Source organism: Mugil cephalus, chromosome 6, assembly GCF_022458985.1.
Source record: "Mugil cephalus isolate CIBA_MC_2020 chromosome 6, CIBA_Mcephalus_1.1, whole genome shotgun sequence".
Lineage (NCBI taxonomy): Eukaryota > Metazoa > Chordata > Actinopteri > Mugiliformes > Mugilidae > Mugil > Mugil cephalus.
The window spans coordinates 368,913-395,076 of NC_061775.1; the positions used below are offsets into that span (position 1 = coordinate 368,913).

A 26,164-nucleotide genomic window follows, 5' to 3' on the forward strand; every position below is an offset into this window, starting at 1 on the left:
AAGTACAGCTAATCTGGAGCTACCTTGTGTTGTACCTGCCCTTTTACGTCTTCTACTTTGGACATATCTTACTCTGGCACCCCCAATGCCCCTAGATGTCTCTGTCAAAAAAGAGAAAAGTCGACGCAGAGTACAGAGTGTTCCAGGAAAAATGGTCATCCTCCTATTTATTCACAGAAGTGAATGGGAAAGCTGTGTGTTTGGTGCGTTCACAGCATGTTTCAGTGCAGTACCTCAGGAGCTGCTGACATTAACTGGGGCTACTGTGGCTTTATAACCTTTGAACCTCAGATTGAGGAGGACCAGCTCTTTACCCTTACTAGGGTGTTGGAGGGGTTAGCTCACATGTTTTTTGTGGATTTGGAGAAGGCTTTCGACCGTGTCCCCATCATAGGCATGTAGCACCCTAAAATGTAATAATTTCCTGAAAATGTAATAACGCCTGAAAATGTAACAAAATTTGCACTTAACTCAATCAAAAATGTAATAAAACCCAATAATTGGTTAACAACTTAACCAATAATATAATAAAATATCCTGAACTGATATTGTAATAACATTTTTACCGAAAATGTAATACCTTATTACATTATTGGGAATTTATTATATTTTCAGGAGTTTTTTTTTTCTTCTTCTGTGTCTTCATTTTGTTCCATGCACTGGATTTGAAATAACAGAATGACTATTGGGTTAAATTGCAGACCTTGAGTACCACACAGCCATATGCATATGTGCAAATACTCAGGGATATGCAACTACATCGTGGTTCTATCGAGTGGGTGATGGACTAGACCAGAATTCCAGCTCAGATAAGCTTCTGAGCAGCACTGGAGACCCCAGGTAACTCTTCCGTAAACTAACCACTTCACTCCATAGGTTTCCAACAAAACACCACCTCATGAAAACAACCACAAACCAACGAAACAACTTTCAGTAACACTTCATTTGTAGAGAGTATACATAAGCATTCATAACACCTGCACATTACATGACACCTGACATTAACATAGGCCCACATATCCACTCATAAATGGTTATTATATCACTTTCAAGGTCAAATTGAGATCTTACTCTATGTCAACTGACATAGTGTTCAGCTGACATACTGTCATACGTACAGTCAGCATCAAAATGACAAAACTTGATGACAACTGACATGGTTATTTTTCAGACTCTTTTGGGGGGGTTTATACAGGGTTTCTGAAGTTGTACGTTGTTTCTATAATAGTAAAAAAATGTGGTGAAAGTAACAACTAAAAAAGGTCTTATGTCCATTTAAATCCCGTTTTATTGACGTGACGTCATTTCTGCAACGCTAACTGCTGGTAATGTCAGTAACATGTTTATAACATGATTATTATAACATCTTTATATCAGATTTTCCATTTTACAGCCACTAGTCACGTTAGAAAAATTACGCTTCTGATATGTTAATTCATCTCGGACGCCGGTAAGTGAGTATGCAATGTCTCAGCATCAATACCTTCAGATGTAGGATGCTAGAAAACATTTGATAATGGTAGGATGGTTGTAGGCTTTAGACTACATTTTATTAACCATGTGGCTACATGCTAGTTCTTACTGATGCTAACTTCTTGATACTTTAGCCAAGGTTTGGTTACTTTCCTTTCAATTCAATTCAATCAATTCAATTTTATTTATATAGTACCAATAACAATACAAATCGTCTCAAGACGCTTCACAAAAACCAGCCTGCAACCTCCAGAGCAAGCCTGAGGGCGGCAGTGGCAAGGAAAAACTCCCTTTAAACAGGAAGAAACCTTGAGCAGAATGCAGCTCATATGGAGGGACCCATCTGCCGAAGGCCAGCCAGGTAGAAACAGAGAAGAGAGAGAGAAAAGAAGATAAACAAACTTCTGTCATAGATACATACATCAAGCTGAAGGAAACATGTAGGATCTAGTAATATAGCACATAGCTGATGATCTATGAGACAGTTTGTGAGTATAACAGGAATGGGCAGGTTGGTGAATTGTTCATCTAGGTAGGAGTGGACAACTGGAGGAGGCCATGAAGACTGGAGCAGATGTAGTTTATGGAGCTCCACAGATCTGATACACAGCACTCCAGACCATGAAGACTGGGCTGGTTGATGAGGCCACCGCAGCAGATGTAGTTTAGAACTCCAGAGGTCAGATATTCAGCACTCCAGACCAGAGACCCTCACAAGAAGGGCATCCTAGCATCCTACAGAAATCTCACTTACCAAGTGATCATATAAAAGGAGAAAGCTTCAGTGTTGCTGGACATATTTTCAGCTAGCCACCACCGAAAGAGACCCTGATCATGCCATAATTTTTGTAACAAAACTAGTGGCTGTATAATAGTGGCATTCCCACCAGAGAAGCAACATATGTAGTACGGGGAAAGACTGCAAAAGGACAACACCTTGGCCTTGAGAACCAACTTCGACCCTGACCAAGTCTGTGTGTTACTCAACCTGTGCCTGACCCCCACTTATTTCCAGTTTTATTGAGATTTTTACAGGCAGAAACACGACTAGAAAACACGACAGCAAAATCAAGTTCACCCAGGAGGACATCAGTGGGGATAGTTTGACCTTTTTAGACTGTCTGGTGCATACTGAATAAGACCGAAGCCTCAACATTGAAGTGTAGAGGAAAACCACTGACACTGACCAGCATTTATTATTTGATTCCCACCACCCTCTGGAACACAAACTCGGAGTCATCAAAATGCTCCAGCACAGATGGTACCCACAAGACAGGATGGAAAGTAGAAGGAGGGGAGACACATCAAACAAATCCTCAAGACGTGTGTATATCCCAACTGGGCCTTTGTTAAAGGCTCAAAAAGGTATCCCAGGAAGGACAGGGAAGAGGAGCACAGCAGAAGGAAGAACATCGCCATCCCCTATGTGGCTGGTGTGTCAGAGAAACTGAGGGGAATCTTTAAAAAAGAAAAAAAACCCACCACATTCCAGTTTATTTCAAACCTGACAACACACAGAAACTGGTCCAACCCAAAGTCAAAAAAACAGGCAAAAACAGAGTAATGTAGTGTCTGCTGTTCAGTGATGAATGTACAGTACATTGGGAAAACCAAACAACACATCTATAAACGCATGGCTTAACACAAGAGAGCCAGCTCATCAGGGAATGACTCAGCAGTCTACCTCCAGCTAAAGGGAAAAGAACACTCCTTTGAAGATACAAACGTCAAAGTCCTGGCCAGAGAGGACAGATGGTTTGAGAGAGGAGTAAAGGAAGCCATCTATGTCAAAGTGGAAAAACCTTCTCTAAACAGAGGAGGTGGACTGACATTTAATCTGCCATCTATTTACAATTCAGTTTTGACTTCTATCCCCAAGATGTTTCAACACCATTCACACCTTGAGCCTCCAGGCTCCCACTGACAATATCTTTGTTAGAGCACCATCCATAGGATAAGTAGCCTAGGGCACACAGTCCCCCTCTTATCGACAGGTAAGTACCCAGCCATTATGGAAATAGTGGCACCAGTTTCAAGTAGGGGTGGGCGATATGGCGATATTAAATCGTGAACGATTACAACGTGAAGACGATCTGACAAACTGTAGAGATTGTGGGATAGTCTAGGGCGCATTGTATAAATTGCAGTTATGCTAATGCACTGACGCACCAGACGCATGTCCTCTGTTTTTCATTTTTCAATTTAATTTATCAATCGTGATAAAATTGAAATCGTGATTTTATTTTTAAAATACTGTGATATGATATTTTTGCCATATCGTCCACCCCTAGTTTCAAGTCAAGTAAGTTTATGAAAGTGATATAATAACTATTTATGAGTGGATATGTGGGCCTATGTTGATGCCAGGTGTCCATATTTCCAATATGCAGGTGTTATGAATGCTTATGTATACTCTCTACAAATGAAGTGTTGCTGAAGTTGTTTTGTTAGTTTGTGGTTGTTTTCAGGATGTAGTGATTTGTTGGAAATCTATGGAGTGGTTAGTTTAGGGAAGAGTTACCTGGGGTCTCCAGTGCTGCTCAGAAGCTTATCTGAGCTGGAATTCTGGTCTAGTCCATCACCCACTAGGTAGAACCAGGATGTAGCTGCATGTCCTTGAGTATTTGCACATTTGTGTATTGCTGTACGATACTCAAGTTCTGCAATTTAACCCAATAGTCATTCTGTTGTTTCAAATCCAGTGTATATAACATTCTTAGATTCTCAAAACAGAAAATTATTAATTATAATATTACATTTTAGGGTGCTAAAAGGCATCCTGTGGGAGTGCTCCAGGACTATGGGGTGGATGGCCCCTCGCTAAGTGCCATTCAGTCCCTGTACAAAAGGAGCACGAGTTTGGTCCGTGTAGCCAGCTGTAAATTGGACTTGTTCCCAGTGAGAGTTGGACTCCACCAGCCCTGCCCTTTGTCACCAGTTCTGTTGATAACTTTTATGGTGAATGAATAATGTATCCAACAACTCAGTGTCTTTAATGAAGCGCTATATAAAACCAATGGATTATGATAATGCAGCAGTTTTCTCACAATATGAGCTATTTCTACATTATGAACGGTACCAGTAAGGCTCATAATATAATAACTTTTGTTGTAACTTAAAGTAATTACATTATGTGCAAAACCATTATTACATTATGCGATTATTACATTATGAGTTGATTATTACATTAAGAACTTTTATTACATTGAAGTTATTAAATTATGAGCCGTTATTACATTATTACCCATTGTTACATGAGTAATGCCATGAGTTGCTACAGATCTTTTTAAAACAATGTGGCTGCCAACATTTCTTTATATTTTCCAAACTATTTCTATTTCCCCACCTAAATCTTTCTTTAAAGAAGTGAATTCACTAATATCTTCATTCATTTAGTCTAATAAAGCTCACAGATTAAGGAGGAGATTATTACATTACCCAAAGCATGAGGGTGACTTAAACCTACCCAATTTGGGACCATATGTCAATTCAGCTCAGGAGTTTCATATTTACCCAATAATTAATAACAAAAATGAAAAACCTTGGATAGATATTGAAAATCATCAGTTAGAGCCGAATAGCTTACTTTAAGTTCTCTTTTCAAAAAAAAAAAAAAAAAAAAAAATCAGAAACAGTAAATTTTAAGAAATAGTGATTCCCAGACATACAAAGGGAACAATCTGGAACAATTCATCAATAATAATTCAAAATACTCAATTGAACTGGGAAACGTGGATAAAAGGGGAATTCAAAAACTAGAGGATATTGTTAATCAAATCTCATTCCAGGACCTAAAGAAAAAATACAAATTGAAAGAAACTGTTTTTTTTTTTTTTAAATATTTGCAATTAAAAAATTGGATACAAGAAAACTTCAATCTCAACTGAGATTGGGAAAATTTTAACCCAAAGGAATAAAAAGACTTGATTGATTGGTGCTACATATAACATTCTTAATAGAGCTGTGAATAATGATGATCTACGTCAAAATACATTTAACAAATGGAATATAGATTTAGGTACAGTAGATACAGGGACCCCGCGACCCTAGTGCAGGATTAGGCGGTACGGAAGATGAGATGAGATAAGATACAGGGTCAAAACATAGAAGGAATGTCTTCAACTTACATATAAAACCACTACGAACGAACAATTAAGATTAATCCAGTACAAATTAATGACAAGGATGTATTATAGTATGGATAGGATTCATAGATTTGACAGTACCTTCTCTGATAAATGTTTAAAATGTGGCACGCAGAGTGACTCATTAATAAATGCTTTTTGGTACTGTGAAAACAGAGAACATTGAAAGATGGATCTCCAAAACGTGTGATTGTAAAATTATATTATCTCCAAATATATGTCTATTTCAAAATATTGAGGACAATACCCTACAGGGTGGCAAATCCTTTTTTCATCATTAGTTTATAAGAAACTTTTACAATATTGGAAAAATAAAGCTCCATCACTTCAAAAGTAGAAAACATTATTGAAATACTACTTGAGCATTGAAAGGACAATGTCAGAGGACTGTAGTAAGGCTAAACAATTTAACAAGATACGGAAATCAATTTATGATGCTTTGTAACATGAGTATAGCCACAAATAGAACAAAAAAAAGCATAGTTACTGAGTTAATCCTCTTGTTGTTATACTGAGACTAGTCCCTTCCTTTGTATCTGCCCCTTAGCTGTATGTGGAGTGCTCCAATGATGTGTTGACGCATCAAGACAACAGACGGATGATACCACCACCAACATCAACCCAACAATATCAACAAGCACTTGAGCAACACTTCAACGGGAGCATAACGTTAGTGTAGGTGGTCATGCTACATAGATTTATAATGATTGATGCTTGTAGTGAGAATGCAGAACAAGTATAATCGCAGCCTATCAGCAAAGCCTAGCATGAACTTGTAAAAGTGTCACAACAACCTCTATGCGTATTTGGCAAAATTTCGCTATGGAACTTTCGTCATGGCAGAATGATGATTAAACCTCTGTGCAACAACAAATGATCTCTTGACTGTAAGGAAACACCACAATGACTGGCTTAGAGAGTATATACGAATCATTGTTTCCCTTTAGCAGCTTTGTGGATTTGTGCAGGGAAGCATCCCCACAGAAGCACATACCATTACAGTCTTCAACCCAGAGAAAAGAGGAAACAGGCTAATATTTGCATATGCCATCAACGATTATTACTTTGCAGGAAAACAGCGCCATTTTTCCTCTTCTTCTGCCCATCATTTTGGCTGTGTTAGTGCATGTACTGTAGCACAATACTTTGTAACAAAGTCTCTCTCTACACAATGTTTGAAAAACTAAAACAGAACACAAAACTGAATGAACAAATGAATAAATAAACAAATAAATAAATAATAACAGAACACTGTGACAAAAATGTACTATCCTCTTGAGACATTAAGAACAAAAACGTACACTTCCAAAAATCTAATTCATATTTTTTTTAATTCAATTTAACCTATTGAATGTATTTGATTGCTTTAAGTCACTTTTGTTATTTATTAGTTATTTTCCATAAAACAAATGTTTTTCAAATCAGTCTGAATATGAATGGTTAGCAGACAGAAATGTGCCTCTTTCTGAATAAACAAAGTTTAAAGAATTAAAGTTTTCTGAATCTGAATTAAGCCCTATTATCACCATATTTTTTAATCTTACAGTCATGATACAATATAATCATTCATTCTGCATTATTAGGGGTTCATTTTTGAGAAAAAATAATGTGTAATTTTTTGTGTTTAAGTAATATAAATACAACTAATTTTATCGATCCTACGATATATATCGATATTTTGTTTTCCGAAAAAGTATTGATTATTCAGCCGCCAGTATCTATACATTAAGTCCAATTCAAATCCCGTGTTCCTGGCACTCCACTTGCTGCCCATTTCGCTTTGCAAGAAGAGTGATTAAGTCATCCAGTCGCTACTGTTTCAGTAGAGCATTTCTAGCAAGTTACCCGTAGTTACCCGTCTAGACTATCTATCTACACACACGCCGACATCTTCCTCTTCATGTTTACCCACTAACAGCAACAACAGGAACAGTATAACGGGGCTCCGTTCCATTCACTATGCGTCTAAAGCCCATAGATATATACACTAGATGCTGCTTCCGCTGTCTCTGTCCATTGGAATAATGCGTTAACGCGGCCGCCATCTTGGGAGGGGGAAGCCTGTCTACTTACTGTATTACTGGACATAGGGAAAGGTTTGTCAATGACTAAAATCATCATAACTCACTGAATTTTTAACCGATTTTCAACCCGTTTGATTTATTGTAAATGTCAGACATATATTTATGATACAATATAGATTGGTCACATTCAAAACTATCAAATCAAAACAGATATAAAAATGGATTGATATTAACAATAAAAACAGTGATAATGATATATCTAATAATAATAACATAATTGTCTCACCACATCTTTGATTGATTTTGTCCAGCATTTCCAAGCTGCACACTCTCTGTCCAGTCACAAGCATATATGGTGTAATTATACAACGAGTAGTTCCGACCAAGCAATCTGATTGGTCAATAAGACATTTAGAATGTGCTCAAATCAGCATTACAGCACGGCTGACTCATCACTAAAAATATTGCTCCGCCAAGTCTGTGACAACATTGTATCCATCTCCATGGCAACACTGTAACTGTCAGAGCTGGAGCAGGAATCGGCTGAAAAATACACTACAAAATGGATCGGTTTGTTGTTCAGCATCTTTGTTATAACTTCGGCAATAAAGGTAAAAAAAATTTGCACATTTATTATTTATATGCATTATTGATTTAGTTTGGTAAAGTCCAAGACCGTGTTAAAACCTGAACGTCAGCTCAGAGTTCACTCATCTGGGACAAGAAAATCATTTCTGTTGCTAGGTCGTTACTAAGGTTCGGATTATTTGCTGTAGTGGTGAACTAGGTTCCATTACACATAGGAGTCTACTGACGTGATTAGTATCCAGTTATTAGTCAGAACCCATTTATTTTCATGGAAACGGGAATCACACTCACAAAAAACTTTAAATTTTGAGAGCAAAATGTCCATCAACATGAATATATATTTAATTTTACGCTTTATTTTGTTGGTAATTGTTGTATAATCACAATAATACCCTCAAGGGTGTGCTTAAAGGTAATTTGAGCACTTCGGTGATGCTTGCTGGTCTCGGCACAAGCGCCGAATGACGTTAAAGCACACCCTCTCGGGTAATATTGCTTAATTGATGCTTTCAGTTTTCAGTTCAATTAATTCAATTGAAGTCAATGGAACACTCACAAGATGTCACCAAAATCACATTGTCCCTTTAAAATCTTTCAGAAAATGATGTAAGTCTATCAAATCATATCGAATCGTATCGAATGAATCACATCGAATAGTGTCGTTGGCTGAATATCATGTATCGTATCATGAGATTAGTGTATCGCTACAGCCCTACAACTAAGACTAAGAAATAAATTAACCATTATAAAATAACATTCACAACAAACCGTCATAATTATCATAAGACAAAAACAGTGGCGTAGGGTCTCACAGGCTATCAAAGACGGTACATTTCTCTACTTTTGAAAAAAATGTTATGCGCAGTTAGACGTCTAATCAAATTCAAGGTGTTACCTCCCTAGTTTGTGACAGCTCTCCAGCCAGATACATAAATCCATTAACCATAAATTTTGTTTTCTCCACAGTTAAGTGCAGTAAGAGAAGGGGGCCCACGTTTTTATTTTCTCAAAAGAGTACATGTATGGTTATATGTACTATGTATGACAAACATTTTATGCACTGGCCCTATAATGGGGGAATGGCTGATTTTAGCATTGAACATTTTTTTTGTTCATAGTTTTGACAATTTTTCTCAAAACTTGAACTCTAACATTGCAAATTTCATAATAATATTTCGTCATGGCTTTGAGATTAAAAAATGGTTATAATGGGACGTAATATATGCCAATGACTCAAGGGCACAGTAAATTTCAAATCTGATGCTACACAAAACTAATAACTCATCTCATCTTCTACAACCACTTAATCCTCACTAGGGTCGTGGGGGTTGCTGGAGCGTATCCCAGCTGTCATTGGGCGAGAAGTGGGGTACACCCTGGACAGGTCGTCAGTCTATCACAGGGCTAACACATAGACAAACAACCATTCACACTCACACTCTAACGAGCATGTCTTTGGAGGAGGGAGGATACCAGAGTACCCACGCGAACACAGGGAGAACACGCAAAGGCCACCCAGAAAGGCCCAAGCTGGACTCGAACAAAAACCACAAAAATAGGAATACAACAGAGCACCCACTTGCATGCTTTTAAATTAATTCCTGGTTGAATTTTAAGCTGAACTAAAAAGCGAAAAACAGACAACCAGATCTCTTGGTTATATTGAACTCACCTTCAGTCCATTGCTGGGGAGCCGGTAGCCAAACCGTGCAGGCAGATCATCAAAGTTCTCCGTTTTGTTGTCAAATGAATACTGAAAGACGGGAAAGTGAATTTATTCACTACAATGCAAAATTGGATGGACAGGATTTTCCATTTCTGATAGTAGATTTTTGAAGGGCAGTAAAACCCCAAAACATAGGTCTGGAATACTTTTTACATTGTTATTATTTTTAACCTGCTTACAAACCTGCTTTCTCTCAGTTACTGGATTCCACAAGTATTATTGTAATATAGAGTTTGACATGCTTTTGTCAAACTCTATAGAATTACTCACAGCAGCAATGTCCGCCTCCACAGGCAGCAGGTTGAGGAAGGCGAAGATTTGGACAGTGAAGATTGTGTAAATCTGTGTGGCCGACAGCATCAGCATTCCCAGGGACAGCAGCATCTTGGCATCACGTTAGAACTTCCAGCTGCTTTGCCACTCATTCATAAACATATAGAACAAACTGGCGTGCAGCAGAAACCTTTGACATAGACCTTTGTCGTCACACCTGGAAAAGACACCAGTGTGTGTACATTTAAAGCTGTTATCCCATCTTTGACAAAGATTAAATTAATTTAACAATTAAATTGTTCAATATTAGAAGGGATACAGGTCGCAGTTCATACAATAGTTTATCAAAAGACAAGCAGTAAAACATGCACAAAGTGAACTTTCTTCAATGAATCTGCAACAGTATCTTTTCAGAGAAAATATTCTGGTCAGTTGTTTTTCCACAGTAGCTTTAAAGATTTAATTTTAGATGGATGTTTGTCATCGTTTCCAGAATTCCTTTTAATCTAATCTTCTCCAACAGCACTAAAGCAAAATGGATACACTGGTTAAAGTTAAAATGCTGTTCTTTATTTTCATTGTCCTTATTTTATAACGTTGCAGAATACCTGAGATGGGTATAAATTCAAAACCTCCAACTGCTTCTTTTGTGTTCATTTTTATAATGTACACTGCTAAATTAGATGAGAAAAAAAATTAAAGAACTAAAGAAATGAGAAGAGCATTAGGCATAAATGTTATGAGTGAGTAAATGTCATTTGAAATGACTGTGGCTCAGTGGCAGGACTATTTTACAGCTTGCTCCTGTGAGAGTTTGCGTTCTTAGTTGTAGTAGTGAGCTGCAAATAAAACCTCTCAGCATGATAATTTCAAGATCACAATTGGAAGACAACATGTGATCAGAACAGGAAAAAACAACAGCTAAAGGATATTTAACCCATAACCCCTTAGCAGATTTTTTCCATTGTCATCTTGGAAGTACTTTCCATTGCAATGGCAACATACAGTGGTGGAAAAACGTTTTCGGACACCCCATGCATATGTGAAATATTGCATTAAGAATCATTCTTAGGTCTTCAAGTGCAATTTCTTTTAGTACAGTGATAGACAAAATACTAAACAAATCCTAAAACACTAAAAACTTAAAATTGATTGGTTCCATAAAAAGATATTTTTTAATTTTTTTTTTTAAAATAAAATTTTATTAAAAGACACATTTTTCTTTTGCCGTGTTTTGTGTCTACTATATAAAGTCAGTACATTTGAAAGTTCTTCAGATACAAAAATGTCTGAAACAAGTAACCTAATGCAGGAAACACGCCTGAAGATACAGATTCTCAGTCAGGAAGGTTTAGCTGCAGAAATACAACAAACCAGAGCTCTACTACTCTGCTGGCTAATGGCAGGAGGACTAAATATTAATTTATTTTTTGACTTAGATACCGAGAATTGAAATACTGAAACTGCCAAGAATTTAGTTTTGTTAGTTTTTCTTGTAAACAATAAACAAAATAAATATATTTTGTATTTGTATGTGTCTGTCTAATGCACCCACACCTTTTGAAACGATTTTTCTACAAATATTGCATTTTAATATTTGAGATTGTGTCAAATTTTAAGGGTGTCTGAAAAGGTTTTTCCACCACTCTGTATACATTAAACCATTACACCTAGTTTTCTTCCTTATGACAAAGAAAGCACAAGGAGGAAATGAAAGCAACATTATTTCCAACAGCAGGGCGCAGTGTGCGATTAAACATCAGATAACGGCAACCACATTTTATGAAAAAACTACATGAGATCACAGTAAGATATCTAGATGCATTCATACCAGAGGTGATAAAACTGCAAAAGATAAGACACAGTGAAAAAAAGGGGAAATCCAAGCCCCACAAACAGGTTGCAAGTGGACAGACAAACTAGGCAATTGCCTAGGTCCCCCAGCTGGAGGGGTGCCCCACCACCGACAGCTGATATTGGTCCATATAATGACAGTGATGGAACCGCAATAGACGCTGCAACACATTGGGGATTGCTCCTAATGGGGCCTCTTCTAGTGGCTAATGACTTTTGATCACTAATCAAGGACACAACTTGAAACCTCCTTGGACACTGTAATGACAACACGTCTCCCTGATGGGGTCCCATATACATCGGGCAAAATGAAGGGAACCTACCTATCAAGATGCACAAAAAGGAAAAAAAAAACAAAAAAAAAAACAAGAGGATGATGGGGGGGGTTTACATTAAAGTAGTTGATGCCACATGCCACTTTGTCCCAGTCCCACCAACCATCAGAAAAGTTCAGTGTTCAATGCACAACAACAGCTAGACAGTGAAACTCTTGAGATATTTTGAATTTGTTTGAGAGATGTATTACAAAATGATGACATCAGTTTTGTTGCCATTTTTTTTTTCTCAAGGTACTTTGTAGAATTTTTTTGCTCAATAATCCGATCTCTCGATAAAAAGTGCACAAATTTGCGCAGTTAGTTTCCTTATTATACCTGCCTATCCAACGAGAATGTCACACATTGTCCTTATATACAGGCTGTGGTACACAGCAAAAAAAAAAAAAAAAAAAAAAATTGTGTGTGATTACTAGATTGTGTGCATTTGGTCAGTAAGCAATCTCAATAAAAAATATGTTAGTGAAAGATTTTGGTTCTTATCCACCAGTAGGCTAACCTACTAATGATTATTTTTTCAAAATATATTACTGGAACTGTTTTAATATACAAGGGGTTTTTAAATGGATTGAAAATGAAGGCACTACTAAGAATACTAACCATGCTTTGTTTTAGCAATGGCTGAAAAAAACAATCCAGTTTGGGAATATTTCAGTGAGCCAACACCAGAGAAGGCTAAATGCGGGATCTGTGACAGACTAGTGAGTTTGGGAGCAGAAAAAAGGCAAAAAGAAAAACACCACAAATTTGTGGACACACCTGAAGAGCCACCACCTCCAGGAATATCAAGATGCCCGGGAAAAAAGAGAAGCAGCAGCTGAAACCAAAAGAGCCAGCTCCACAGCCCATTTAGCACAGCCCACTGTCAGACAAATGTTTGAGGCTCAACATAAATGGCAGGATATTGACCCTAGATCCAAAAAAAATGGCACTTTAATAATGGAAATGATTGCTACTGACGAACAGCCATTTACAATTGTGTTGGGTATCGGTTTTCAGAGGCTGGTGGCTGCACTGGAGCCCAAATATAACCTGAAAACTGAGACATACTACCGCAGACATTTTTGAAGAGATAGTAACAAAAGTTGAGCAGAAAATAAAAACACTGACTGCAGAGGATGCTGGTCCCTTTTTGTCTTTACAACAGACTGTTGGTCTGGTGAGACTGAAGCACTGATGAGCCTAACATGTAATTTCAATGATGACAACTGGGAAAGGAAATAAGCTGTCCTAAATATCAAGGCCATGTCTGGGTCCCACACTGGGGAAAACATCAGCAACATGTTCCTCAGCCTGTTGAAACATTGGGACATCAGTCATGACAGAGTTTGCTGCTTGTGCTCCATGACAGTGGTGGTAACATGGTGAAAGGCCTCATACTGGCAGAAATACCTGATCTCAGCTGCAGTGCACACACATTACAGCTTGTGGTAAATGATGGCATCAGTAGTCAGTGAGTAGTGGGTGACATCATTGCGAAGTTTAAGATCTGCGCAAAACATTTTAACCACTCTGTTCTTGCAAAGCATCATCTTAAGAAAATTCAAAAAGAACTTGAGCTCCCCCAGCACAGTATCATTCAGTCTGAGCACACCCGTTGGAACTCCACACTGTACATGATGCAGAGGATGCTGGAGCAGAAGCGTGCCCTTAGCGTCTATGCAGGCAAATACGGAAAGTTTGCAACCCTAACTGCTGATCAATGGGTCATTGTTTCAAATTTGATTGAAATGCTGGAACCTGTGGATGAAGTTACCATGGATATCAGCAAGTCATACGCTTCCATCTCCAGCGTCATCCCGAGCACTGCTGTACTGAAGATGATGCTTCAGGCAGAAGGCCCCAACACGAGTGGGATCAAAACACTCCAGGAAACCATGCTGCAAAGCTTGGAGAGGAGGTTTGCAAAGAAGGAGGAGATTAAATGTTTGGTGCTCGCCACACTACTGGATCCTCACTATAAGGGTCATGTCTTTTTTTTAGTGGACACACTGAGCAAGGCTAAGCAGTGGATTAAAGAAGACTATATCATTGTGTCTGAACAAGCCACCACTGAAGACCAAGAATCACAGCCAAAAAAGTCGTCTAGAGCAAATGTATGAAAATATCTTGGGTGCTCATGGAACAACATCTAAGGAGAGTGATGACGAGCATCTCATCTCTGACAAGCTGGATCATTATCTCCATGAGCCATTAATCGACAGATAGACTGGTCATCTCAATAGAAAGAGTATAGAGAGTATTTAGTGTCATAGGGAATATCTATGATAAGAGGAGGAACAGACTCAAGAGAGAACATGTAGAAGAGTTGTGTTTCCTGCATGACAACCTGCAGCTCTTGAAGTGGGACTATTAAGAGCTTTCAGTAAGGAATATGTAGGGTGAGGGATACTCAGGGGCTTAATGTGCATTAGAAAAAAAAAAGACACCTTGAACATACCGTTTAATTTTACTGTGAATTGTTTACAAGTTTGCTAATGACTTTTTATATATAAAAATATATGTTAAGAGAAGAATTATGTTTGTTATTTAAATGTTCAAAAAAGTCTGCTGTTTACTACCATTGTGCACTACATTGTTAATTTATATTTTTTCTGTTTTTATATAGGCTAAATAAGAGAAGAATTTAAATGTTCCTTGAACAACCATGGTGCACTAAATTGTTCATTTATATTTTTTATATATGTTTTTGTCTATTTTCTTTCCATATCAATAAAAGTTGTGTTGACTTCAGAATTTTTTTGCATCCTTTGTTATTAGTGTGCCGTTTTTAATGCAAAGAGAAGGGGAACTTTCAATTATCGGCCAGAAAAATATCTGCAACAAAATCAGCAGCAGACAACGGCCATTGGCTGACCAACATCTAAAACATCGGCATTGGCTTGAAAAAATCCATATCGACCTCTACTACAGCGTTCTACAATTCTAGTTGTACAACATTTGCAATGATTCGACATTGACTCACACGGCTTAGAAAGAAATACTCGACTGGACACTGTAATATTCCATGATGTTCCATGTATGCTTTTATTCTGACACCCCAGAGTGGAATGTCAAAGTATCTATGGTTACTGTTGCCAGTGGAAATAAAGAAAAGTAGCGGAGCAACAGTAAGTTAAACATTACAAACTTGCAGTCGAGGTATCCGGTTTGTGTCAATGTATAGTCTATCACAACATGGTATCAGAGATTAGTAGTTAGACGGACCTGCCGCTTAATGAAGAAAAATAGAGAAAGGAAGACATGACAAAGTGTCGGAGAAAGTGTTTTCGCTGAAAAGAAAAGAACCATCGGTAAGAAGAGATGGAAGCCTTCGGTGTTCCTACTCCCAAAATGGATTGGCACTCAAGCAATTTACTGGATGGATGGTGGAGATTTCGAACGTCAAGCTCATGTTTACCAGACCACATAAAGTCAGAAGAGGGGAAATGCAGCTTTCTTCTGCTGTAGATCGGTGATAAAGGATCAGCAACACCTGGACACTAATGGCTGATGATGAAAAGACGCTAAAAATGTACTACAACAGATTCACAGAGTACCTCATCCTCAAAGCAAACCCCATCTTCGTCAGGTACAAGTTTCATGAAAAGACACAAAGAAGCAGTGAGTCTTTTCCACCAACTCATCTAGAGTGCGAGAGAAGCTGCTTAGCAATGGACCGGAGCTGACGCTGGAGAAAGCAATAGATATAGCTCGTTCCCATGAACTATCACAAGCACAGTTAAAGGCTATGGCAAGTGAATGTCAAGTACATGCAGTCCACCACAAGATGGGAAAATCAGGTGCCAGGAAAAGTGCTACTAACAAGCCCAATGACCACCAGAAGAACCAGGAGAGAGCCTGTAGTATGTCTGGAGGAAACCACAACTATACAACAGAGTGCCCTGCTAAAGGAAAGCAATGTATGAAGTGCAAGAATTTTAACCCCTATGCAAGAGTGTGTAAAACAAAGCCTCAAGCCGAGAACAGAGTGAAATACAGGAACATACACACCGTTGAAGAGGTCGATGGCAACTACTATTCTGAACTGTGTGTGGACACTGTTAGTGCAGAAGAAGAGGATGAGGAAAGACATTGGACTGGCACCACAAAACCGTCAGCTAGGGATGTATACCGAGCACTGGTATTGTTTGGCACCAGTCCAGAAACTTAACGGTACCAGGCAATAGATCCGACAAACGATACTGTTATCGGTACTTTTTGAACGTCTTACTGTCTACCTAACCGTCATAACACTACCAGCGTAGATAGGTGATGACGCAGCACCTAGTCACTGATGAAGTCTGCGGAAAGTTCTAAACCAGGCATCACCAAATGGCGGACCCCGGTCTAAGCATGGAACCAATGACGGTTCTCCCCGGGGCCCGTTAAAATTTTAATATTAACCTTTTAAGACCTGAACATCCGTGTGCGCACAAAAAGAATCTTGCGGTATTTGAGTTACCGTAACTCACGATGGAATTCAAAGTGTGGTTGAACACTGGGAAGTTGCGCTTTTTGAAAGAAAAAAAAAACTGCCATTAGAGTAACGATGACGCACCGCTGCTGTCAGCTCTAAGTTGAGGAGTGATGCACGATCGCTGAGCCCCAGGAAAAGGGAGTTGTTTTTGAGGAATTTGTTGGTAAAAGTAGTGTTCAGCCACACTTTGAATATTGTCAACAACGCAAACAACTGTGAGTTACGGTAATTCAAAATCAGCGTGCTCTGACGGATCCTTCAGGCTTTAAATGGTTAATAAAAAGATCAATCATTCGTGCATGCTCTGCTAATCTTGTTAATACATTAGGAGCGTCATCAGTGGCCACGCCAATCCAATCGATTGTAGTTCTGCAAGTCCAGATTTATTGATATGTTAAAAGTATAGGCTATTACTTTGAAAACACTTTGACCATAAAATGATATAGAAATGTACGTACTTTGTTGATTTATTTACATCAGCATACACTATTTCGAGTGACATTAGATTCGAACCTTTGTTGGGAGGAAATTTTAGTAACACTCTGAATTTTAACTGAATACCCCTGGTCTAAGCGATCCAAAGTGTAGGTACACTTTATCAAAGCTGACAAAGATTCGTCTCGATGCAACATTTGTTTGAGACAAGTTTCGCCCAAGGGAGATAACACCAGGAACATCATGAAGCACTTGCAACACACTCATAAAACTGAAGGAGTGCGCTGTCTTTGACTGCTTAGACGCGGCAAAAGTTTGTACGCCAAACGCTACTGAGTGCAGCGCTGTACCAATCTTGTCTGAATCTTTTAACATCTTGTAATGTCTTTATTGTGTCTTTATTAACTCTAAATTAAGTTGTAGTATCAATAAGAGTATCGATAAATATTGGTATCGATAAGGAGTATTGGTATTGATATCGGTATCAATAAAATTATACCAATATACATCCTTACCAACAGCTGAAGTTCAAGCTGGACACTGGAGCTCAAGCCAGCATAATCCCTGCCACTGCCTTTGCCACGCTCATGCCCAAAACACTGTTAAAACCCCCAGATTATAGGTTAACAGGCTAAGGGGGACACTCACTTGAAGTACTGCTCAAGGTTTCTTCCTGTTCAAAACTGACTTTTTCCTTGCCACAGTCGCCCTCAGACTTGCTCTGGAGGTTGTAGGCTGGCTTTTGTGAAGCTTCTTGAGGCAATTTGTATTGTTATTGGCGCTATATAAAATTGAATTGGATTGGATTGGATTGGATTGGATTGAATTGAATTGAATTGAATTGCATTGAACTGAATTGAACTGAATTGAATTGAAAGGGAGGTATAAAGAGAGGTCAACCATACAGAAGTTCTATGTAGTCGATTGTAATGGCCCCCCATCCTAGGCTTCAGAGCATGTAAAGAGATTATTAAAGTAGTATATGCAGTCAGCAGTGAGAAAGAGAGAACCACTCAGTCAGACAACATCTTGAGTGAGTGCAGATGTTTTTAAAGGCATCGGCACCTTCCCAGGTGAATGTAGTTTCACTATTTATCCATAGGTAGCACCAGTGGTTTGCCCACCACACAGAGTACCGTTTGCATTAAAAGACCATCTAAAAAGAGAGTTAGACAACATGGAGAGGGAAGGCAATCTGTAATGTAACCGAGCCTACACAGTGGGTTAATGCCCTAGTAGTGTGTGAGAAATCAAAGACGGGCAAGCTAAGAATATGTCTAGACCCAAGACCTTTACATGAGCCAATAATGAGGTCACATTACCCCTTACCCACATTTGAAGATGTAACATCCAAATTAGCAGGGGCAAAATTTTTCAGCATCTTAGATGCAAGATCTGGCTATTGGGCTATTAAGTTAAGTGAGGAGTCGTCGCTACTCACCACAATTTGGTAGATAACGTTTTCTCAGGCTATCCTTTGGCATTGTATCAGCCCAAGATGAGTTTCAGAAGAGAGTAGATGAAACATATGAAGGCCTTAGGGGTGTGGCTGGGATAGTAGATGACATCGTTGTTTTCGGGAAAAACAAAGGAGGAGCACGACCGCAACCTCAGAGCAATGCTCAGCAGGACCAGAGAGCGAGGGATGAAGCTGAACCCTGGAAAGTGTCGCATCTGCGTGCCTGAAGTGAGCTACTTTGGACATAGGCTCACAGCAGACGGCCTACAACCAGACCCGCTCAAGGTGAAAGCCATCAGAGAGATGCCACCGCCCAAAAATCAAGCAGAGTTGGACACTATTCTTGGTATGGTGACTAATCTAGCTAGGTTTTCTCCCAATCTATCTGAGGTAATAGCACCACTAAGACAGCTACTGAAGCAAGACACAGAGTTCAAGTGGAACAACACACACAAGACTGCATTTAAGAGAATAAAGGAGATCATCACAGCGGAGCCAGGGACGGTGCTGGCCTACTTTGATCCTGAAAAAGAAGTGACACTGCAAGTAGATGCATCAAAAAATGGCCTGGGTGCAACCATCATGCAGGAAGGCAGGCCAGTTACATATGCATCAAAACTGCTTAACAACACAGAGCAGATTTACGCCCAAATAGAGAAGGAACTGTATGCAGTCTTATTTGGGTGTAGGAGGTTTCATGAGTACCTCTATGGGCAAAATGTTACTGTGGAGTCGGACCACAAACTAGCCCTCGCACCACCACGTTTACAGCGCGTGATGCTGGCATTGCAGAAATACAGCATCACTCTCATCCACAAGCCGGGCAAGGTGGCCGACACACTGTCCACGAAGTCCATGGATGATGAGGACAGCTCACTATCTGAGGCTATGGAGACTCAGATACACAGTGTGATCAGTGCAGCACCTGTAAGCGCTTACAGGATGAATGACATCAGAACAGCAACTGCTCAAGACGAGCAACTGTCCACTCTCAAGCAGGTCATCTGGTCAGGCTGTTCAGAGACAAAACATAGTGTCACCCACATGTCAGTGAGTATTGGAACCACTGTGATGAAATCACTGAGGCTGATGGCATCCTTCTAAAAGGTGAGAAGATAATTATTCCACATAGTCTCAGACCTTACATGCTACGCTGTATACACACTGGACACTTTAGAGTAGAGAAAAGCAAACACGGAAGACGAGACATCATGTTTTGGACAGGCATGAGTCAGCAGATAGAGGACATGGTTAAACAATGTGACATCTGTCAAACACACCGCAGCGGCAACACAAAGGAGCCCATGCTTTCACATGAGATCCCAGAGAACTCGTGGGAGACAGTAGGAACAGACTTATTCTCATGGAACTCAGAGATCTATATTGTTATCTGTGACTACCTCAGCTGGTACTACACCGCTGCTGTCATTCAAAGAATGAAAGCAGTATTCACCAAGCATGGCATCCCAAAAAAAAGTGGTTAGTGACAACGGGTCATGCTACTACTCACGAGTTTTAACAGTTTGCAGACTCATGGGGATTCCAGCATGTCACCTCAAGCCCACATTACCCGCAGAGCAATGGCCTTGCAGAAAAGACAGTTCAGACAGCCAAGGAGGACAAGATGGTAATATAGCGCTTTTCTACCTACTCAAAGGTACATTCACATTCACCCATTCGCTGACACAAGCACACACACATTCACACACCAGTGTCAGTTGCACTGGGAGCAAACGGGGGTTCAGTGTCTTGCTCAAGGACACTTCGGCATATAGCACACTCAGGGGATCGAACCGCTAACCCTTCGGTTCATGGGCAACCCGCTCTACCTACTGAGCCAAAGCCGCCTCCACAAGAGAGACCCGTACCTCAGCCTGCTGTGTCTGCAGTACAGAAACAGTCCATATCAGATATGGTCGTGGTCAACCTGTTAACAGCCTTTGATAACTTTCTAAAAAAAAAAAAAAAAAAAAAAGGAAAGAAAGAATGTCATCTTGCTGTGAAAATTGTATATTACATTTCTAAATTAATTTGTATAGGTGTTTGAATGAATTTTAACTTGTGTTTTTTTTAAAAAAATAATAATTATTGTAAAAATAAGACATATTTATTTGCTAATGTTCTATTGTCCTATTTAGAAATGTTAGCATTATAGAACAAGACAGCAGCATCCTGTGTTATTTGATGCACAAGACTCCAACAGACTGTTAAAGTATTTAGTTGTTGTGACTTGCGTAAGCACAGCTTATTTTTTTTGTTGAAGGGAGATGTAATATTCCATGATGTTCCATGTATGCTTTTATTTTGAAACTCCAGTGTTGAATGTCAAAGTATCTATGGTTACTGTTGCCAGTGGAAATAAAGAAAAGTAGCGGAGCTACAGAAAGCTAAACGTTACAAACTTGCAGTCAAGGTATCCGGTTTGTTGCAAGATAGATAATAAACAGATCATTAATAGTCTATCACAACAGACACAGAGGAAAACCGGACAAAAAATTATTTCTGACATGCAAGACATAGTGCTTGCATTTGCTCAGGCCGAGGCTCACAAACAGCGGTTTTAAAAGAAAAAAATGCACTAGGACTACAGCATTGTAAGCAAATATATTCTATTCATTGTTTTGTTTTCGTATTTTAGTGTTATTGTTATGCAGTTGTTATTTAAATTATCTAGCCAATTTCGACCTTTTCTTAAAATAAAATATTTGTTCCAAATTCTCTGGGTGGGCTCCAAGGTGCCTCTTGCCCCCAGATTGTGTTAAAACAGCCCTGCTCACAAAAACAATAATGTAGGGCTTTACACATAAATTAGTTCCAAAAAATACTAACGCCAAGCACGTTTAAACGTCTATTAGAGTATAGCTACACATATCAATAAATCAGTGTGGACACCCTGAAATGTGTTCAGCTACAAAAACATAGCGTCCTGTGCGCGAATTAGCATGGACCTAGCATTCGTGGCTAGCTTGTTTCTCTTGAATGTTTACCTTGGTTTTTTGCACGCAGGTCAATCTTGTCCAGGAGCTCAGCAGCTGTCAGTGACAGTGCTCTCTTAAACTAGGTGTTATGGAAACAAACATATTCAACAAGATTTAGGATGTTCATTCCATTTGAGCGCTGTTTCCGAGACAAAGATCATCAACGGGTACAGTTAATCCCCTCCCGTTAGCTTCTGCTCTCATGAGAGAGCTTAAACGTCCGCCGCATGCGCTGCATTACGCGGCTTTTGATTGGACAAATAGGCTTGTCAATCATTCCATTCCGGAAATGTTTCCGGACGTAAACAGTTCCACGTGATGGAACAAACAAAACATTCGTTTCAGTCCAGACTTAAACATTTAAAGGAACTGAATGTATTAAAAGCAAATGAGTGTGAGACCATTCACATGATGTCACGTGAGTAGAACATTGAACGGTGAGTATGTGCATATATATATATGGATGAAATATATATATATATGGATGAAATCATGTGAAATCATGTGAATTGCATGTGCATTAAAATAGTCACTTTTAAATCTCTAGCACCCTCTATAGAAAATGAGGTGCATGTCTTTGGGGGACACATTACTTCCGGGTTAATTTAACAGTGGCGCTATATTATCTTAATTTATTTTGTATATTAACTTGTGCACAGTTCATTTTAGGACCTTACAGGACTGATTTTTTTCCTGCCATGTTGGTGTTGCTTAAAGAAGGCAGCCTAACTAGAAATTGTAGCCTGCATCTAACCCATAGCCCATAGATTGTTAAGAATAGTATCAAACAAGAAGTCAGGGATACAGAAATATTGTGCATCTGTTATGAAGTTTACAACATATGGAAATGAGTGAATACATAAGATAAGCTTGTGAAATGGAGATCTTGTATTTTATTTATTTAAATAAATAAATAACACCAGTTTGGTGTTACTTTGTGTTTTCCTTTGATTGCTTATTGGTTTCTCTTTGTGTGCTCTGCACATCCCTCTGGCCGTGTGTTTGTATGTATAGCCCCTTTGATCCCTGTTGCATCGTTTTTGTCCTCATGTCCAAGTCTTGCCAAGTTTTAGTCTTTAGTCTTTGTATTTCTTGTCTTTGCCTTGTCCACGATTCCTCTTGTTTTTGTGTATTTTGTATTTACCTGCAATATGCAAGTAATTTCATGAGAAGCTGCCCTAACTCAAAAAGAATAATGGAAATTATTGCGTTCTTTGTTGAATTTAATTTGTTGAGCCAAAATATTTCATTTTGAGAGTGCACTGCGACTTGGGGAATTGAAATACTGAGTCATCTGGTCAATTTTATTAAGTTACTATAACTTGAAACCAGTTCAATGCCAAGTGACGCAGAAATATTTAGACTGCACACAGTATCAAGTCAACCTTAGTACTAGAAATATTGAGTCAACTGGATGCATCAAATATTGTTTGTAACTTAAAAGTTTATTCTAAATCAGTAAATGTGACAGTGCATTTAATGGTTGTAACAGGTCCTCTGAATAGTTTTTTAGAGTGTAAATGTGTGGATAAAAATCATTTTGATCCTCTAAATAAAATCAATAACATGAACTCATATGTCATCACATTTTAAACTCCATCTACTCAATAACATTTAATGTCACTTTGTTGTCACTATTTTTGTGTGTCTAATCTACCCAAATAACCAGTATACATACTGGCATCTGACCTGTGGAGTTGCATAAACCACATACCATAAACTCTGCCCCAGTCTTCATGACCTCCTCAAGTTACAGACTACCATAGAAAATATGGAGGACCTATTCTGACAAAATAAAAAATAAATAAATCAATGAATAAATAAATAAATACCTAAATATACACCAGAAATACTTAAATAAATAGCTAAATATATGACATAAATGCGATTTATTTAGTTATTTATCCATTTATTTATTTTTTGATGCATGCACTTCACATGTACATATGAAGGGAAGATAGAGAGAAAAGAAGGACAGGAGAAACAGAAAGAAAATTCTGTCATAGATACACATATATCAAGCTGAAGGAAACACGTAGAATCTAATAATACAATATATGGGCAGGTTGGAGAATTGTTCATCCAGGTAGGAGTGGACAACTTGAGGAGGTCATGAAGACTGGGGCAGAGTTTATGGTATGTGGTTTATGGAACTCCACAGGTCAGATATGCAGCACTCCAGGCCAGATATCCTCACAAGAATTTGGAGGAGGGGAGGGAAGAGAGGAAGACACATCGGTTAGTAATAGAAAATAAATTATAAAAGATTTGAGGACAGGAGCTTGGTGCCAGAGAAGAAAGAGGAGAGGACATGTCCTCAGTGCATTGTCCCCTGCAGCCTAGGCCTATAGCAGCGTAACTAAGGGATGGTTAAGTCCAGCCCTAACTATAAGCATTGTCAAAAAGGAAAGTCTTAATATATATATAGACTTATATATATATTTATATATATATATATATATATATAAGTCTATATATATATATATATGTATATATATATATATAGGTAGAGCCTTCAGCTATCATGCTCCTCTCCTGTGGAACCAGCTCCCAGTTTGGGTTTGGTAGGCAGACACCATCTCTACTTTTAAGGTCAGGCTTAAGATATATATTCTATATATCTATATATATATAGATTATATATATATATATATATATATATATATATATATATATATATATATATATATATATATCTATATATATATGTATATATATATATATATATATAGTATAAGTTGTTAAACTATCTTTCCAGGCTATGTGAGCTTCTTCAGTGTTAGTGGAATGCCAAATTCTGTCCAGCTTTTGAACTGCCTGCTTTGAACTACACAACTGTGAATTATACCATGGAGCTACCCTCCTCCGATTTATGACCTTTTCAGCGGAGCAATTACATTTAAAGTTGTACTAAGTAATGCTGTTGTGCTATCAACAAAATAATCTATTTGTGTTGGAGTTAGATTGTGGTTGCTGTCATCCACATCACTGACATAAGGCACTGAGGTAAATACTGAAGCAATTAACTCCCTTTATGTCGTTACAGCATCATTGGATAAGTGCCTACCATAACACGATGTCTTTCCAATTTCAGTGTAATCCCTTATTGTGAATTCAAATGTTATAAGAATATATCGTCGGACCTTCAGTTTCTATGCCATGTGTGCAAAGACTAAGAGTAAGACTTTCAAACGAATTGAAGCTTTGCTTAAGTCTAGGATTAATACATAAATCAGAGTGGAAGATTGCTGCCACTCCTCCTCCTCAGCCTGTGCTTTGAGGAATGTGATAGTTACTATGACTGGGTGGCATGGACTCATTTAAACTGACATATTCATCATCCTGCAGCCACGTTTCAGTCAAACTAAATAGATCAATCTGATGATCAGTTATCAAATCAGTCACTAAAACTGATTTAGACGAGAGAGATCTGACATTTAAAATACCACATTTAATTTTCTTATTTTTCTGTTGAACTTGTGTTGATTTGTATAAGGTTCCTATGAATAACTCCTCTTTTGTTATTTTTCAATTTAAAACATCTGGGAGCAGACAGCACATCTATGGAGTTTGGAGAGTTGTGGGTGCATTTATTTATCTATTTTTTATTGTGTCAGAATTGATTCTCCGTAGGGGTCATCATGTATATTGGGATAATAAATAAAGTCACAGAAATTGTGTTGTAAACCTTTATTAGGTGGTCACTGAAATGTAGTGATAATATATAATATATGAAATCTGATCCATTTCAATTCGGTGCAGTCTAATCATCTTCTCTTAAGCTTTTGAAAGTTTTATTCTGTGCTGTTCACTCATTAAATTGCATATTATGAAATACTGAAACCCAAATACAACAGACAATTTTCCTATAGGCAACATATTTGTGTTCTTTAGGAAAGTATTTTCCTTTTTTTTTATGTGTCCCACAGATTCATATTGCTCAAACATTATACAGTGGAGCAAAAAAGTATTTAGTCAGTTATCAATCGTGCAAGTTCTCCCACTTAAAAAGATGAGAGAGGCCTGTAATTTTCATCATAGGTACACTTCAACTATGAGAGACAGAATGGGGGGAAGGAATCCAGGAAATCACATTGTAGGATTTTTAATGAATTAATTGGTAAATTCCTCAGTAAAATGAGTATTTGGTCACCTACAAACAAGCTGTAACTTCTTCTTTAAGATGCTCCTCTGTCCTCCACTCGTTACCTGTATTAATGGCACCTGTTTGAACTTGTTATCATTATAAAAGACACCTCAAACAGTCACACTCCAAACTCCACTATGGCCAAGACCAAAGTGCTGTCAAAGGACACCAGAAACAAAATTGTAGACCTGCACCATGCTGGGAAGACTGAATCTGCAATAGGTAAGCAGCTTGGTGTGAAGAAATCAACTGTGGGAGCAATTATTAG

General features: G+C 38.4%; 1 protein-coding gene and 1 pseudogene across 1 annotated transcript in view; one reads left to right on the forward strand and one right to left on the reverse strand.

Annotated features, from left to right (window-relative positions):
• rnf13 (ring finger protein 13) overlaps positions 1-21,959 on the reverse strand; it is an 84,294-nt gene extending 62,335 nt beyond the window's left edge. The window contains exons 1-3 of the mRNA XM_047586976.1: positions 21,759-21,959; positions 10,227-10,446; positions 9,903-9,983 (exon numbers count right to left, since the gene is read on the reverse strand). Of these exons, the coding sequence (XP_047442932.1) occupies positions 9,903-9,983; positions 10,227-10,340 (195 nt within the window). The 5' untranslated portion in view covers positions 10,341-10,446; positions 21,759-21,959. The remainder of the gene's footprint in view (positions 1-9,902; positions 9,984-10,226; positions 10,447-21,758) is intronic.
• LOC125009158 lies at positions 13,127-14,525 on the forward strand (annotated as a pseudogene).
• Positions 21,960-26,164: the final 4,205 nt, after the last annotated feature.